This window comes from Musa acuminata, chromosome BXJ3-8 (assembly GCF_036884655.1).
Source record: "Musa acuminata AAA Group cultivar baxijiao chromosome BXJ3-8, Cavendish_Baxijiao_AAA, whole genome shotgun sequence".
In the NCBI taxonomy this organism is placed as follows: Eukaryota; Viridiplantae; Streptophyta; class Magnoliopsida; order Zingiberales; family Musaceae; genus Musa; species Musa acuminata.
Genome location: NC_088356.1, coordinates 791,003 through 809,386, shown reverse-complemented (window position 1 = coordinate 809,386; position 18,384 = coordinate 791,003). Strand labels below are relative to the sequence as shown.

The 18,384-nt window shown below is 37.2% G+C and overlaps 2 protein-coding genes across 2 annotated transcripts; one reads left to right on the top strand and one right to left on the bottom strand.

Moving 5' to 3' along the window:
* Positions 1-2,286: 2,286 nt before the first annotated feature.
* Positions 2,287-9,055, top strand: LOC103994159 (mitochondrial import receptor subunit TOM20). The gene is made up of 6 exons (XM_065163328.1): positions 2,287-2,536; positions 2,735-2,813; positions 2,933-3,102; positions 3,194-3,241; positions 6,761-6,844; positions 8,565-9,055. Exons 1-6 carry the CDS (start codon positions 2,438-2,440, stop codon positions 8,688-8,690), a joined length of 606 nt encoding a protein of 201 aa, XP_065019400.1. The 5' UTR covers positions 2,287-2,437; the 3' UTR covers positions 8,691-9,055.
* A 658-nt stretch (positions 9,056-9,713) lies between these two features.
* LOC103994160 (uncharacterized) lies at positions 9,714-17,023 on the bottom strand. Its single transcript, XM_009414481.3, has 12 exons — positions 16,692-17,023; positions 16,219-16,347; positions 15,260-15,352; positions 14,054-14,133; positions 12,476-12,589; positions 12,042-12,115; positions 11,770-11,846; positions 11,374-11,457; positions 11,186-11,278; positions 10,991-11,098; positions 10,835-10,906; positions 9,714-10,367 (listed from the first exon to the last, which is right to left on the bottom strand). Exons 1-12 carry the CDS (start codon positions 16,989-16,991, stop codon positions 9,909-9,911), a joined length of 1,683 nt encoding a protein of 560 aa, XP_009412756.2. The 5' UTR covers positions 16,992-17,023; the 3' UTR covers positions 9,714-9,908.
* Between the last annotated feature and the right edge of the window lie 1,361 nt (positions 17,024-18,384).

Here is an 18,384-nt window from a genome sequence, read left to right as displayed (position 1 = left end):
ATGGCAGTTTACCTCTCCCTCTCTCTCTCTCTTTCTCTCTTTCTCTCTCTTCTTCATGGATTCGCAGCACCTTTGATAATATCTTATCTTATTTTGCATGATGGAGAAACTTGCGTTTGCATGCTCATGTTTCCTAACGATTTGTTTGAAAGGTGATGAGGGTCGATAGAGATGTTATTGTTTCCTGAGCAGCTAGCTAATTCGACAGAGATCGATTCTAAGATTGTTGTGGATCCACAAGTCTTGGATTCTCCAATCAATTATTTCAGGATTGTTCTTGAGCAATATTTCATGATAATGATTCGAGGATTGAAGAAGTCCATTGTTTTCGATTTATCCCTTTTGCACTCCAAGATTATGTCGAAGACAAATAAATCTCCTTTGCTCATTCACCAACTCTTTTTGGCATTGTCAACGTATGTTCTAAACATACTGTATTTATATTAGTCAAGCATGATATGATTCTTAATGGCATTGGAACAAACACATTGGAGATTTATCTTCTTATTTATTGCACATTATTTCTGCTATTGAATCTGTTAATTGACCTCATCTTATTCTTATTTCATGTCTTGCCAAGCGTACGTATGACCCAAGTATTTGAACTTGTGCAGAGAGAGTAGTGTGCTGTGCCGTAGAAATAGAAGGTCAGAGGGCGAAGCAAAAGAACATTCGACTGAGGAACCGAACATCGACATCACCGTCGCCGAGGATGATTAACACGCGCAGCCTACACTAGGAAAGAAACATCTTCCACCTCTTCTGATGAGTCATCATCGGAGGAGGAGTTCTTCCGGTCGGACCAAGCTGAATTCACCATGTCAACCCCACTGCCTGAACATGGAGACATCCCTCGAGGACAAGCAACTCAAGCTGGTGCAGCTACAAGTGCAAATGATTCTGTAAATCCTACTGACATCAGTTTACCTCAATCCGACATTCTCGAACCGAGGCAGTCTCCTCCGGTTCAGGTAATGGAGAAGTCAGATCCGGCCGACCCGAATCGAATTCCCTCCTCCATCTTCGAACGATCCAAGTCGACGACTCCGATGGAGTGGAGTGTGGCCTCCAACGAGTCGTTGTTCAGCATCCATGTAGGGAACTCCAGCTTCTCCAAGGAGAATGTCGTCAGTCCGATGGCATCCTACTCGGTCCACGCGGAAAGTGGTGCGCTACAGGCCGCAGCGGAGGCAGCGAACGCCGAGGAACATGCTCACAAGGAGCGGCGTCCAGCTGAGCAAGCAGCATTGCCCCCCAGCTTATCTCGCAGCTCAGCTGAATCCTTTGCGTTTCCAATGTACGATCTCTTCTCATGCACTTCAATTCGTCCTTCTTGACACTACGCTGCACATGAAGCTGCGAAATAGGAATTAGATTTGGGTGATCAAACTAAAGAATGTTGAGACAGATTGACAGGTGAAAGGAAAAGTGGTTCGTTCAAGGGGGAACCTGGACACCCACTGCAGCCAGAGAAGGCAGAGCAGCTCCCGCTGCAGACCGGAACACCAAAAGAAGCTCCGGCTGCAGGAGAATCCAGATGGTTCTCATGCTTTTCTTGTTGCACATCTTGCTGTTGAGAGGAGGGTAAGAAGAAGCATAGCAGGTCTCATTCAAAAGCCTTGCGATTTGTAATGCAGTCCCTTTGCCCCCCCCACAACTCCTTCAGGTTTCTTCTCATCCTACGAAGGGAGATTTTGCAGCATCGGTTCATAGTCATCGACGTCTCTAACGAGAACAAATTTGATCTACTGACGTACGAACGAGTGTCTTCGGCCTCATAGAACATGGAAGAAAGTTCACGTGAAGACGGATGAAATGAGGCTTTGACTCTGTTTGCATCTCGTCCTTTTGATGATCGATGTTAATGTTAGGATATGCATTGATCTTATTATTATTATTATTGTATCTATGTTCTTCTATATGTGTGAACAGTACAATGTATGGTGTCTTATCCTAAAGGAGGCTAAAAACCATTACAAATCTTAAACAAAATTTAAAATCTTAAATATATTCATTGTTGTCTTAGCTAATGTGATTAGTAGAGATGTAATGTGATTAGCTTCAAACGGATTAGTAGAGATGTAAACACCACTGCGAGTAAAGCTCGTACATGACGTCACCATAGAATCGGGGAGATGATTTTGACCGCCGAGATTTCGTCGTCAACTCTTTCTTTTCGAATTTATATAAATAATTTAATATCTTTATTTTTTTGGAAAAATAACCGTTCATAAACCGACCCAACCGATGCGGGCCGCCGTCATCGTGGCGTCACGAGCGGCCCCACTGAAATTGTAACCGGAAACTTGCTAAACCTCTGACCTCTCGCCGCTCTTTCGATAAACCCTAATCCCCTCTTGAGCGCAGCGCCCACGCGAGGGGGCGGCTCAGGTGATCTTTTGCGTCGGCCTTTGCTCCTCTCGGTCGTTTGCCACCCATGGATTTGCAGCAGAACGATTTCGATCGGCTCCTCTTCTTCGAGCACGCCCGCAAGACCGCGGAGGCGGCCTATGCCAGTAACCCCCTCGATGCCGATGTGAGTCGCGACGCCTTTCCTTCCTTTCCGTTTCTTCTTGCCCGTGTGTTTGGGGCTTTCGGCGCTTGGAATGATCGGTTTTGATGGCGTCATTTGCTGTCTCGACTTATTTGGTGCTTCCGAGACCAAATTTCTTGTGTGTTCCTGACTGTTCCTTGCGGAGTTCTTGGTAATGGAATCACGTTTATGTTCTCGTAGAATCTCACGAGGTGGGGAGGAGCGCTTCTTGAGTTGTCCTCGTTTCAGAGCGGTGACGACTCCATAAAGATGGTAAAAGGTTCGTAATATTAATGTTAGAACAGATTCGTCCTGACAGATGCGATAAGAAAGTAGCTTTCTGCGAACTTGATTCGGGGGAAGAGAAATCTCGGCTTCACGAATTTGAGTGCTTTGCAGATGCTATATCAAAACTGGAGGCAGCCTTAGAGGTGAATCCGAGCAAGCATGACACTCTGTGGTGCTTGGGAAACGCCCATACTTCTCATGCATTCTTCACACAGGATCGCGAGACAGCTATGGGTTATTTTGACAAGGCAACTCAATGTTTCCAACAGGCTCTGGAGTTGGTAACGTTTGCACAAACAAATAGTCCAATCCAGTCATTTCTCTCAAGTATTTCTACTTGTTTTGGTGCATTAAGATTTCAAATTCTTGTAGGATCCTGGAAACGAGTTGTATCTTAAATCGCTGGATTTGTCATCCAAGGTATATATATATAATCAATTGCATATACTGAGACAATACTGTGTCAATTGGTTCACAGAATTATTTTACTTATATTATTCAGCATTTGCTTTTTTTTTTCCTTGTCAGCCATCGATTAGGATAGTTGGTTCTATGAAGTTATTTTTTCTCTTATGTTCCGTGGTTCTGGCTTCTTGTCTGAGGTAGAGTGATAAAAGAAATTCTTGTTTTGATGGTAACCAGATATCCTTCTTGTGCCAGAATTGTAAAACTTACCTTATATATATATATATATATATATATATATATATATATATATATATATATATATATATATAAAATCAAACTTGTGTAGGAAATGAGCTAATGTGCCTCAGGAATGCTGCACAATTGAGATACCTGGTCATTCTGTATTTATTACTTAAAATAGCACAAACTAGTTTGAGGTGTGAAATTAAGCATTAAATGTGTACTATATAGTTTGTTTTTTTCTTTTTCTACAACAACAATAACAAGCCTTAATACTCCAACTTTTTGAAGTCAGTTGAATATGGAAATATCCCTAATTAATTACGAACATTCAAATCTTTTTAATTTCCTTTTAATAACATTTTATTAGTTCTCTCTCTATCCATCCTTGTACCACTGATTCTAATATTCACATTGCACAACGGTGGCATCTATAGGTTCTTGCTTTTTTTCTGTAAACAAATATTCCTTGTTATTTAGAGGAAGCAACTGAAAGGGCATATGTTATATTGAAGACTGTATATTGCTGTGGAAGCTCTCTGTTAAATTCTTCTTCAGTGGCATATAATTAGTAGCCATTCTGTCAGGGATAGAATATTGATCCTATTGTTTCTTTCGCGAGCAGTTGGATATGACCAATATTCTGTATATTATGCAGGACTGTCAATGTTGAATATAAGATGTCTTTTGGTAGTTGGATCTTGTCATTAATGATTGAATACTCATGGGAACAAGTCAGTTTTGACATGATAAATTTTGGTAATATGTGTTTCCTTGGAATGAGAGCATGTTTTAGAATCTTGTTTATAGACATGTACACAAATTAATTCAAAGTAGTATCTCATTGTGATATCTACAATTGAACATACTTCAACTTTCCACACAATTTCTGTCATGGGAGAATGTTTCTTGTGGATGTCCTGCTTCGATCTTTACCACACAAATTCCACGCAACTTCATCATTTGTTTAATCATAATAATTCATCATTAATGTTTTGAAAATTATTCAAGGAATTTCGTTTTTGTTTAATCCAGTGGATTTAGGGGTAAAAACAATCTGGATGCAGATCGAATATCAGAAGAACCATGTCCGTCCACTTCATCTTGCATAAATTCTAATAGCCATACTAGATGGATATAAGTTTTTTGACCTTGTATTTTTAAAACATATATGGATATGAATCAGATATATTATAGATCTGGATTTAAATTGCATTTGAGATAGTTATTGCATAAGTGCTAGAGAGAAATTTTATACACTCCCAGCCAATATGTAGGATACTAGTTCAAACCTCTGAATTATGCTTATTGGGTACAAAAACCATAAGGAAAATTGTAAACGATCGAAAGGAAGACAGAGAAAAGAAAGAATATTGTGCTTAGAAAAAAATCAAACAAGAATATTTTGCTTTGGTCACTATAGATTTTATTTAACCCTTTGTACTATATTTCAACATTTAGATATCTAGATAAAAAGGGTAGGTTGGTGCACATGACTTCTGCTATGTGGGGACTGGGTAGGACCAATTTTGATATGCATAAATGGGTAGAACTAAACCCAAACCCAAATCCATATTCATATCAAAATGTTTCAGCCTTTCAGGTAGCAAAATTAGGTACAAATATGAAATGTGGTGAAAATTCATTTTTTTAACCCTGTCCGGTTCCACTTGGAATGAATTGATTTTGTAAAGTTGTAATCTGACCTACTTTCACCCTAGCAGATTCCATAATAGGCAAGGTTTTTCATCATTTATTATCTGTTACTTGCAATGCTGATCTAGTTTAGCTTACTAAGCCAAAAGGATTCGATGTTTAATGAGTTCTGCTAGTTGTTTAATCAGATTCTTAGTTAGCTACTTTCTTTTTTGTTGTTGCCAGATATCTTTAACCAGATTTGTATTTCCGGTCATCTTCTATAGTCCAACTCTGGCAAGTAGCTCAGAGACAGTTGTCCTATAGCAACTTAAATAAATAAAATTATTTTGAACATTAAAGGAAAATACCTCCTTCATCATACCCTTCTATAGAGCAGGAACACGTCTCAGGTTCATGTAATTGAAATGTGGATCAGCTTCAATGGTAGTATATCTTGGATAATTTACAAACTTTATACCAACATGATGTGGCAAAATGCTGTGGAAGGATTTCAAAAGACATTCTTTGATATCAATATAATGCAGGACGATGCATGGAAAGCTCTTGGACAAAAGCAGATATTCATTTTCCTAGGATTTTATAGTTCGAGGATAGAAAAAGGAAAATTACATGAGACAAAAGATAACTATCACTCATTTGGCTTATGGATTAACTGGCTAAGGTGGAAGTCTTACACTTGGACTTTAACACATGTCAATGATGTCATTGCCCCATCAGGGATAAATACCTGATCTCCTCTGGCTTTTGGATATCACTTCAGGCCACCCACATGTAATGCGGGAAGACAAAGAATATCATTTATTTGGCCAGTATTTTATATTCCATGTTACAATACCTTCCCCCCTTTTATAGATACCCAATGTACAAGAAGGATAAGGAAAGAATATAATCAAGGAAATATATCCAACATACTAATCAGATTTTCTTGGCTTCTTTGGGGAAGATACATTTTCAGATTTGTTTTGACAAACAATCTTTCCTTTTGTTGGGACTTGATTGATAAATATTCTTCTTTGTATTGATCTTCAATTATGATCAAATTTATTTGCAGGGATTATATCTTCGGTAAAGCCCTAGAATCTCCAATAAAGCCCAAGATTAGTTTTATTTGGCTTCTTTCTTCATCTCTGCAACAACTTATGGTATTATAGAGCCCTCTAAAGTTCTAAAATAATTCCAACATTAATTTTCTTTAACAAGTTGCCTTGAAGTTGTCTTTTAATTATTTTGCACATCTATGGATATATGGAACTTTACAATGGTAGGTTTCTGTCTTCTGATAACGGAATAAAATTCTTTGGTTCAGAACTAGATATAAATTTACTTGTCATGTTTTCCATTCTTCTCTTTCACCCATTGTTAAGTTTGTTAATTTCGGTGGTTGTTTTTCTTATTGGTTAGAAACTCCACATTTGGAGATGCTGTTAATATATACTTATTCTGATTGTTGATTGTATCAGTCTGTCGCATGTTGGAGATTGCTTGTCATGCTTATTGAGAAATAAAAACTGAATAGAGATGTATGGCTAACTTTATAGGGTATGAGGAAATGCTATTTCATGTTCTAGATTAGTCAGTATATGTATCATCCCACAATCTTCATCTGAAAGGTAGCCTAAACGTTTTCCTCAGGCACCTGAATTACATCTAGAGCTCCAAAGGCAGATGGCAAGTCAACAGGCTTCACAGGGAACAACCTCAGCTTCAAATGTGAAGGTACTGTTGTGCTCCTCTGAAGAAAATATTTTTTTTGTAGTACATTTTAGCATGTCAGCCTGCTAGTTAGATAAATGCAGTATCATCTTTGCTTGATATTTTCTCTTCTTTCTTCAACACTTTTCATGTTTAGTAATATGTTTTTGCTTTTATGCTGCACGTTTGAGTACTTTAACATGTAGATTAGTTCTTTACGTGAGGTCTGATGTGGGGGGCAAATGATATGATTTATTCTTTTTTTAAAGCTGCTGAATTCCCCCTTGTTTAAAAACACCAGTTTGGTGTCTGGTAAATTCTGCTAATAGTCATCTTTGCTGGTGAAACAAGACTATAATTTGGATTTGTAGTAGTTCATCCTTTGCTGGTGAAACAAGACTATAAAGCTGCTGAATTCCCCCTTGTTTAAAAACACCAGTTTCAATGTGCAAATTTGTAGTAGTTCATCCTTTGCTGGTGAAACAAGAACTGATATATCCTACTGCCTTTGTCTATTTTTGATGATTTGGATTTGTTTAAAGCATTACCATGACTATAATTTTTTATGAAAGACTTTATTTTGATAAATCTCACCGTGATTTTATTTTAAAATTTCTCTCTTTTAATGGGTCAAATTATACAGGACCTAGTTCACTTGGGCTTTAGACAGACATCCAGATTTGATTTTAACCAATATGCACCCAGACTGCCCATGCAGTTTCTTATGTCCAAATACAATCCGCTAAAAGGAAATGCAATTCTTCTTCTAGAATACATGCACAATCGCTTACGTCTTTCTAAAAGATCTGTCATTACCATCCCGTTTAAAGAAAGCATTTCCTGTAGCATATATTCTGGGTCAGGTCAAGTTATATGTATGTAGGACCCAACTGATTACAGGGGCAGCCCAATTCCCAAGGCTCCCACCAACACAAGGCCTTATGAGGGTTGATGATGTACATTGCTTTCATGGGAGATATCCAAATTCAAATATAATCAATAGCGAATTATATTATAGACATTGCACTTTTTCATGTTTTTGTTACCAGCAACCGGGAGTTAGAATAATAGGGTGATCTCAAATTTGTGGTCAATTTTGTACATTAACACTGCAAAACATGCGTCAAAACTAATGTAGTATCATGAGCGAGTTCGAAGCTTAATCGAATGACAAAGTGGGGAGTAGATGTTTCTTTCTTATGTTATGTGTCTTTGCAATCATGATTAGATTAATAGAGCCATTTCTATGCTGATAAAAAAAATAAAGAAAACTGGGCAATATTTAATTAAAAAATTGGATATTGTCAAATATTTAGAAGTTAGGGGCATATGATATTAGCTATAGGTCATATATATATATATATATATATATATAGAGAGAGAGAGAGAGAGAGAGAGAGAGAGAGATGTTTTTATCAGGATATTAGGAAATAATTTTTTATCATATTCGGTCTCTATTCAGTTAACCAGGACCAGATTTGGACAGCATGTTATGACTTCAACATAATCTCTGTTTTATTTTTTTATAGAAAAATTCTATTTGCTAGTATAAATGAGTTGATAGGGGTCCTTTTATGTTGAATTGAGTTAGTATAAATGAATCTTCTATCCCCTTCTAATTTTTTTTTTCAAAGGGATTGCTCAAGTTTTGTGAGATTAGCTCCAGTTTGTAGTCCTCTCAAACAACACACTCATGAAAGTTTAGTAAGGCTTGCAGTTTCTGATTATTGCTGTTAAATCTCAGGCACCCAAGAAGAAGAAGAGCAGTGACCTTAAGTACGACATCCTTGGCTGGGTAATTCTTGCGGTTGGTATTGTCGTATGGGTTGGATTGGCCAAATCACATGGTCCTCCCCCGCCTCCAAGGTAAAGATGTCGGATGTTTTTATTCATCTGCAAGGGGAAGATTCTACCATACTAATTGATCATGAAGTGAACATGAAGGCAGTGTTAATGTGATTGTCGGAGAATACTAATGGGTGCAGCTTTCTAGTTTGCTGCTCCCTTGTGGCAAAAATCATCTCAAGTCCAATTCATCATTTGCTTTAGTAGGCGCATTTGTCTTGTTTTTTGTCATATTGATAAAGAGAGGTTTCTATTTGCAATATGCCGAAGTTTGGCATTTCTGAGTAATCTCAATACAGCAGACTGACAATGCTGGTGAAACAGTAGTGGCCATGAACAACTATTGCTTACCCTAAGTTGATAAATGCTTCCAAAATATTCTGGTCGTTAGTGCGGTGTTTCCAACTGACTCTGTGGAACTCTTTTTTTTTTTTTCCTCTTATTTAGTCTTAAAAAAGGGTAATTTGTACCCCAATCATTTTGGGTGGATAACCATTGATCGGATGACTAAAGATGGATTAAAATATTATAATAACAACAATAAAATTGTAGGTCTTAAATATTTAATTTTTGTTATATGAAATTTTTTGTTTATCATCATCATCGAAATTTGATTAAGATCATTATTGATATAGTTTTATGTTAGTTGTCAATTGATTGTAATAAATGTTGATTTGGAATATGGATTATTTTGTTGTCTAAATTTAAGACTATTATTCATTAAGTGATCGAACTTGATATTATTCATTTCTTTGATAACACACATTCATGCTTTAGCAATTAAAAAGAAAAAGAGAGTTTACTTTGTCGACATACCACTCTAACCTACTACTACTTCACCTTCTTCTTCCCAACCGATTTCGAAGCATTTCATTGTTCCTACCAAATGATCATCATATCCTTCTCCCTTCTCTGCCCCATCTGAGAACCCTACCATCTAGACTTCCCCTCTCGTGGATGGGTTTACTTCGTCAAGCCCAAGGAACACTGCCTCTCGGAAATCGAATGTTGCCTTTGAAGAAAAAATTATCAAGTAATTGTCTCATACTTGAGTTCTGAAAGTTTAGATGATAAATTTTTTTTTGGTAAGATTCTATCTCTTGAAACCAAAAGTAGGATTTCATTGTTCTACCAAAGTGGGAAAAAAATAAACAGCTCAGCATAACACCACATGGAACACAAACTCTTACCAAAAAAACATGGAAGAATGATCGCAGCATGGTGTTATACTTGTCTTTAGAAGTTACCTTCGACACTTGGCTTTAGCCAATTTCTTTCGCCGCTTCTTCTCAGCCTTGGAGAACTTTTTATTCTTCCTTTGTTCTCTCTTCTCTTCTTTAACTTTCTTCTTGTGTTCTTTCCGAGCAGCTCTTTTCTCCTCCGGGCCCATCTCGTGCTCGCTCTCAAACGACGAACCATCCCCATCGGTATCTTCTTCAGACGTCGATTCATCTTCGGTTCCGACTTCAACAGTGCCTTGGATAGGTCGTTCTGTCTGCTTATCCTCTAACAAATTTGAGGGACCATTTGCTCTATCTGAGATTTGTTGATGTTGTTGGTTACATTCATTTCTAGTATGTACAAATCCTAGCAAAGGTTGATCATAAATCTCTTCTGCTTTCAGCTGATATGCCAACGACGGCCGTTGGAGCATGGCCATCTGAACTAGATCCTCCTCACACTTTTTAACATAGTCAACGGTCTTGAAATAGTGAAACATGCGAATAACAGGCAACAGGAAGTGAAGATCAAGTCAGCAGAGTTACACAAATCATCATGAATCCTACTACTGAAATTATGTTGAAATAGGAAGAGCCATATATTTGCACCTAAATTAAGTTATCCCACAGGCCAAAGGTGATTCGATTATTTGGGCCTCTGACTAATCTAGGACTTAAAAGGGTAAGAATGGGACAAAAATGAGGCAACAACAATGTATTTTCATAGTCATCACATTATGTATTATGTATGATATTACAAGTATGTGAAGGTATAATGCATCACGTTTTGTCTGAAGAAACAAGGAATGCATCATGTGAAATTTGAAGGGATATCTAAGCAGCAATTATAAATATCAGTACCAAGAACTTGCTTGGTTAATGCCATGCTTTGCATGAACACATAAAGTACCAGCATCGTTAAAAAAAAAAAGAAAGGATGATAAGATACCTGCACAAACACAGTAGGTGCAATTTCATCTTGGTTAACTGTCTCTCCTCTTTCTAAAACCATTTGCTGAATCTGAAATTATTCCACAAACATGATGATGATAAGGCACTGATTAGGCAATTTTTGAAAGATTAACTATATAGGGCATAGAAGTACCTTTTCTAGATAATCATCCACATCTTCATCAGCAATAGATGCATCAATGACAAAGTCAAGTAATTCCTTGACAGACATTACGGACACTCCATTTTTTCTGAAAAAATCCTGCAACCAACACGAATAAAAGCACAATTCTAAAATATCAGACAGGCACAAAAGGGGCTTGGCAACTCATCAAAGCATATTACTAACTGAAACATGAACACAATCTTCTTTCAGGAATTCCAGAGCACCAGGGTGATCAAGGTCTACTGATTGGGAAACATCAATTATGTACAAGTGACCCTACAAAATGAGAAGAAGGAAAATATGAATATTCTTGGTTTATTACTAATTTAGGATGGTAATGAGAATGGTTTAATGGAACAGAAACTACTTACCTCAAAATAAAGTATGTTGTATTCACTTAAGTCTCCATGTACCAATTTACACTTCTGGTACAATGTTCGCATTGTTGTAATAATCTGAAAAATGAGTGGTGATAATTATTTTCACAACTGCTAGCCTGCAGCTTCTTTTAGATTAGGAAATATTAAATTTGATGATCAGCACAATCATCAAAAGCACTTCTATATTACACGAATTTAAGAAGTAACATTGTAGATCAAATATAAGAACCATGTAAACAACTAAGTTTGTTGCTTCTCTAAAACCACTGTTAGCTTGTTTTAAAAAGTTGTAAGTGGCATTTAGTAGCAACAGCTAGACGATAATATGCTCTATGTTGTGAAGCAATTGATAAGTATAATACAGAAACATCAGATTATGACAGATACCTCCACATAGCATTCGTGCAACTTATCTTCGGACAATGCAGCATCCTTAAGGCGAGGTGCAGCCCAGCCTGCTTTTCCTGCATTACAAATTAGGATTAATTACAATTATTCATGATGTTTGCGATATTTAACCAACTAAAAAAATATTAAATCAATATGAAAAGCAAATGAGATATCATAATAGCAGCACTAAAATAATAATAAAAGAAGAGATTTGACATTCTGACAACTGCAACTTTAGAAGAAAAAAAATCAGAAGAAAATATAAACACCTATGAATTCCATGACCAGAACATGAAGCCTCAAGAGCAATGGTGTCGGGCATCGAATTCCTGCAGCTTTTACTCTACAAGGACAGAGGAGCATTCATAAATAAAACAGCTATAGAGTTGCCAGTCCAGAAAAAATTATTACATAACTAGGATCTAAATCTAATTAATGAATTTCTGCAAAAAAAATATCACCCAGCTATCTTTAGATTTCCGCCGCTTCATGTTATGCATCTTGTCTTGTTCTTTCTTATTTAGAATATGACGCAATGCAGCATGCCACACACAAAGTAACAAGGGAATATCCACATGATTTTGCTTTGTTACTTTGACATCACTAATTTAATTAATTTATTTTATATATATATATGGTTAAGAGAGTGCACAATTTATCTAAATAGAATAATACATATCAACAGTAATAGGAAGGCTCTTACCGCATGAGGTTTCTCATTTCTTTTTCTGCCCAAGTCTTTACCATTTTCCTAGGGTTGTTCTTGCAGTAACCATTTCTGAAACGGTAGTCCCCTTGTACATATCGGTCCCTATCTCTGCAGTTAGAAAATAATAATAAGAGCTGTTATATGACAAATAGTAAGTGCTTACAATAGTTTGAGGCTTTGTGCACAGATGACTGTACTTCAAACTATATCTCGGTTCTAAACCATTCATAGAAGTGCCTCCTAAACAGATGTCAATATATAAAATGTAAACATCAACTATATACCAAAAAATTCAATTTCTTCTCCTAACTGCTTATCAACCATCACACGATAAGCATCTTACAGTTCACGTAGATTTAAAGGCAGAGCACGTTATAGCACACTGAACCATTTTGAAGCCAAACAATGAAAATATAATCATGAATGACCATGAAGGGGAATCTTCAAATATTACAAAGTAAATCCAAGAGACACCATAAACAATTATGTACATGAATGGCTCCCATTTTCACCTATATGACAATGTGGCAATGGTATCAAAACAACCTCATTAACTAACACACTATCCTATATTCAAACAATCAGGCAATTACTGGATCCTAGTAAATGATGTAAGTCTATATTTGGCAGCTCATTTGTTCCATGACTAGGCTGCTTCCATCTGAATCAGAAAAATCACTCCTTTATGAATACTTATAGTCATTACAACTTCATTTTTTGCTGATATAAGAAATTTTTTCTCCTTGATAGATGTGTCAACCAAAGTTTCCCATTTCAGATACCAAGCCTGTGCCAGTCCATGGCCTGAAAAATATGGTTCTGACACATAATGCCAGTACATACCACAGTATCAAAGGGTGGAGGAGGCGGAGCATCCAGTGGGCTGACAGTGGTGGGTGGCAGGAACAGCAAGCAACACGAGAGAGGTGAGCATGAGGCAAGAGAAATTGCAAGGAGAGAGAAAGGGGGAGAGGGAGGGAGAGAGAGAGAGGTAGCACTAAATAAAAAATATAAAAGCACTGGACTATCAAGGTGGTAAACCCTGTAATGGACTTGGACTGCTTGAAAAATGGCGATCCATGTCTTGTGACAAATATTGACCAATATATACCAGTTTGTGCGCAATGGCAAACCTTAGTGTCAACACCACTTATGGCATGTGCCATTCTATTTCAATGTCAAATTTAAATATCTGCATCTCTAGACAAGTATCATTTAAGGATTAACTGTTGTCATCTAAAGAGTGATGCAATTGAAGAAATCATTTGATATTTCAAGGTGTATGTTCATGGCTCATGCATCCAAACTGTAGATCAAGAGAATGGTTCAAAAATTCCTAATTTTAACGTTTCAGCTTGAGCACCATAATCTAATTATCATTCTCATATGGAATTAAAAAAATAGCTAATAATTACTGAATATACCTATGATCATACAAAGGAACATTTTTACCAATCAGAAATTATTATTGACCACCAAAACCGAACCTTCTTGAAGTTTCAGCGCAAAGAAAAAGCACTATGAAAAATAAAACTCAAATGTAACAAGATCTCAGTCTAAGATATTCCTTACTTAAAAATAAGAACAGATGTCTTGTACACCTTCACTGCCAGTTCCTGACCATCAGCTTTTGTTGCATGATAAACATTTGCCTGTGTAAAAAAAAAGTCATGCTATCTAGGATTTCTAGAACTAGAAAGATTATTTATAAACAGACTGTCAATCCTTTTACTAGGTTTTTATCATAGTCATCATATATGATATGCCTAATCCATATTTGTAATATCTCATTACGGAACCATTCTTGGTTTTATAGCTGGAAATCGGACATAATCACCTATAATCAGTCAAACACACTGGTTTTGGCCAATTCTAAGCAATTCAACTGTCTCAAAGTAAGAAAAAAGGAGAGCTGTGAAAGGGAAGGAAAAGAAAGAGAAAGTCAAGGTGGAAAAGGTCAAAAACAAAACCTAGATCATGGTGAAACAAAGGAGAGGATGTTATTAATTCATTCTCTATTCATTGCAACCATAAAACGTGGTTTGCCACCATCGTTGTGAGGCTTATTCTTCATCACTAATAAATAAAGAGAAAATGACAATGGAAGAGGAAAGGGCAGGACAAAGAGTAGCTTTAACCTATTAAAGAAATAGGTTCCATACTAGACAAATGAAATATCATACATTTTCATGATAAATTTCAGCTTCCACAAGCACTCTTTTCAAAGAATTTTGTTCTCGTCTTTGCTTTATCTTTATCTGTATTGTGATTCAGAGACATCCAAGCAACTGCAGTTTCCATTGCTATAATAAGTTATAGGTGCACAAATTTTGAATCTTTTATATATGTCTTTGTCTGATACAGTTAATATGAATGGTTTACGAACAAATATTTATTGATTGTAATGATTTATTATATATTTTTTTTTATAATCTTTTAGGCAGTTTTTATCTTTTAAATTTTGATCTAATGTCTTCTCTAAAAGTCAGGAAATATGGGGGTATAAGAATTTTTAATATTTCCAAATTATATTTGATATTTTTATTACTTTGCCAGTTTATGATTTTTTATAATTTTAGTTTCAAGTTGAGTGATTTTGCCGATATCGGTTGTATTGTCCCTAGCCAAACTTGACACATATCTGATCTTGCAAGTATGGTTTCTGTCTTGTAGCAGCAATTCCAAAGTTCTACATGTCCATCTGTTTCCTTTTTTATTCAAATAGACACAAAAAAAAATCAAATTTTAATACTATAAGTTTCAAGATTAAAGACATACCTCTTTACCAGTAGATATGCAGCCATTAATATCATGGAAGACTCCACGGTTCAGCATCTTGAACAACACCATGCGAGTTCTAGGGTCAATGGCCTGCCAATCAGAGATGTTATCTCAAGACAGACATAGAGATAGTTCATCCAAGTGCAGATATCAAGAAGAATGAAAGGCTAGTAAAAAGTAGAAACGATATAGTTAGTTGATTGGGCATTACATGCAAGTTCTGAGACAAGAAGACATACTCCACACATAGTATCACCAGAATAGCAATAGAAGGTGAAAGAATCCAGAGCACCAATCAGGACAAGGTTTCAGAATGACAAATGAACAGGTAATTTGCCCAGAAGAATCCAGTGGCAGTAACAACATATTCAAGAGAAGTAAAACCAGACAAAAGCCAAGATGTTGTCCATTTTAGGTCCACATCAACCAGATAATAGGAATCATTCTCCTTCCATAGACAAAACTGAAAAGTACCAAATGTGAACAACAGTGGAAGGAAAATACTCCCAAGAAATGGACCCTTTTGCTAGTTCAAAAGTTAAGTAATGTCTTGACGCCATCAGCACAAGTCACTTGAATAGTTAAAAAGCAGTAAAATCGGCTATATTTATCTAAACTAATGTTGTGAACATGTAACATGATGTTTTCCTGATATTTCACATAAAAAGGGGAAAGCACGAGGTCACAGTTCCAAACACCTTCCATTGCTTCAAACACAATACTTTTACAAAACTGGATGATCAAAATCCTAAATATTGAAGAACTTAAACAAATCATAGGCTTTCTTTTCCTGGAAACGTAAATAATGCAGTGATGCCTCCTATAAGTAAGCATATGCTTAAAAAATGTCAAAACTTCAATTTGTTGACATAGAAATTGAAATATTTAAATTCAATTTTAGATATATAGACTACATTCTTCTCTAGGAAAAAAAAAAAGACTAACGAAACACTAACCTGCTCAACAGTAGCCCTGTCAGCTTTCTCTGTATTCCTTGTTCTACCTATCGCCATATCTCGAACACTGTCCCTAATTGCAGTCGTCACCGAGTTTGACATGCCCACGTCCGTTCTTCCTTCCCATTCCTAAACAAACATTTTGCGTTACAGAAGAAATTAAGATTAAAAAACAAGACCAAATAGTACAATAAACAAAAAAAGGGAAATAAACTAATTCAAAAAGTCAACACATGCAGATTGAAGGTCAGGCAACCTCAAGCTGTGGACTTCTTCATAATCGAACGATCACATCCATAACTTTGGAGAAAGCAAATTTGTCGGGAAAAAATGAAACTGTTCTACTGAAAATTCAACCAAACGACATAACAATCCAAAGTTTTACCATTCTGCCAACGAAGGAGATGCTTCCATCAACAAATCGATCAACAGAAGAGAAAGAATATACTCAAAATAGGGAGACCGAAAGACACCTCTAAAGGATTAGCCCGGATGTGGGTGGAGTATTTCTGGTTGCGGTTTGAAAGGGGTTGGAGGGGCCGGGAGAGGAGGCCGCCGTGGGCGTTGGGGCGATGCGAGGACGCGAGCGAGAAGGATGCCGACGCGCCTTCGCCGTCGGGTCCATCCCTCAGGTCCAGCCAGTCCAAAGCCTCTCCCACCTCCGACTCGGAGGACCACGAGTCCTCCTCATCTTCCGATAGCTCCTCCGCTACCCTTGGCACTTCCTCCTCTCGGTCTCCCATGACGAACTCGGCGACGACAAGCCCTTCCATCGGGCTTTCGTTGGATTCAGGGGATTTAAGAGAACCAGAGCACCATGACCCTTAGGGTTTTGTTCTGGTTATTAAATCTGGACCGCACTGGACCGGACCGGACGGGTTGGTGGGCCCCAAAAATCGGCCATCGGATCTCAACCGGTCCGACCATCGATGATTTGGATTTAAAGGATCGAAATATATTTTTTATTTTTATTTTTTAAGAATATTAAATCTCCTGTCCAACTAGTTGACCCAAGATCTGTCATACCGAAGCGTACCGTCCGTATCAGACAGTACGTACCGGTTCAACAGGTTATTGGTATGCGGACCACTCGGTACCACTACACAGTACTACTGTAGCATTGCTATATGAAAAAGGTATTAAATTGTTCGGTACATCAGGGTATATCGTTCGGTACGCCTTGATATACCGTCCGATACACCGATATCGTTCGAAATGTCGGTAGTACGACGAACCTTGAGTTGACCTATTGGTTCAACCAATGTAACCCGAGATCCGACTAGATTCTCATTACTTTTATTTTTGTGTGGCATTAGCGGGCCTAGTTTTGCAGGGCACATAAATGGATCAAGTGATAACAGATCCCAATCTGCGACGACTGGATTGAAATCCGCAACTTTGATCCGACGACCCAATGACGAATGATCCTCCTATTCGATCCAACTCAAAAACGGATCATAACCCGATCCGAACAACTAATATTGGGCCGGGCACGCAATTGGACCGCATACTGGATCCACAACTTTGATCCGATGACCCGAATAAAGAACAATCCAATCCAACCCAGTTTTAGATAGATTACAACTAAATCCAGATGAGTCTACTTCGATTGTAATCAACATACAAGTGAAAGCATTCACATCAAAACATATACTTTTCTTAGCTTGAGTTTTAGATTTATATTTAGCTCCAACGTGAGAGTAAAAAGTCCATTATATGTAGTTAATAAATTCATTTCAAAAGGTGTGAAACGAGAAAAGAAGAAGAAAAAAGAAGCTGATTCAAGAACATGGAAGACACAAAAAACTATATATCAATCATCGTTAGAATTTCCCACTTCCGTTCTTTTATTTTCTTGTTCTTCATTTTTGCCAGAAAAACTATTATGTCTTGAAAGAGAGGTGCTAAATTCTGGACAAACACTATGAGAATATATATTCTTTTCCCAGATTTCCATTGGCTTCTTCTTCTCACAAGAAGAGCGGGAAATCTCTTCGACCTTCGGAAGTGCCTCACAACTGAGACATTAGGTGGTGGAACTTTTTGACATGGGGCCTGTGGAGTTGGGATTGGCAACATCAAGCGCCGGTGGAATAAGATCTTAAAGTCAACCTTCAACAGATCCGAAGATTTCTGCAATGCAGATCTCCAGCTTGCAGTCGGAAT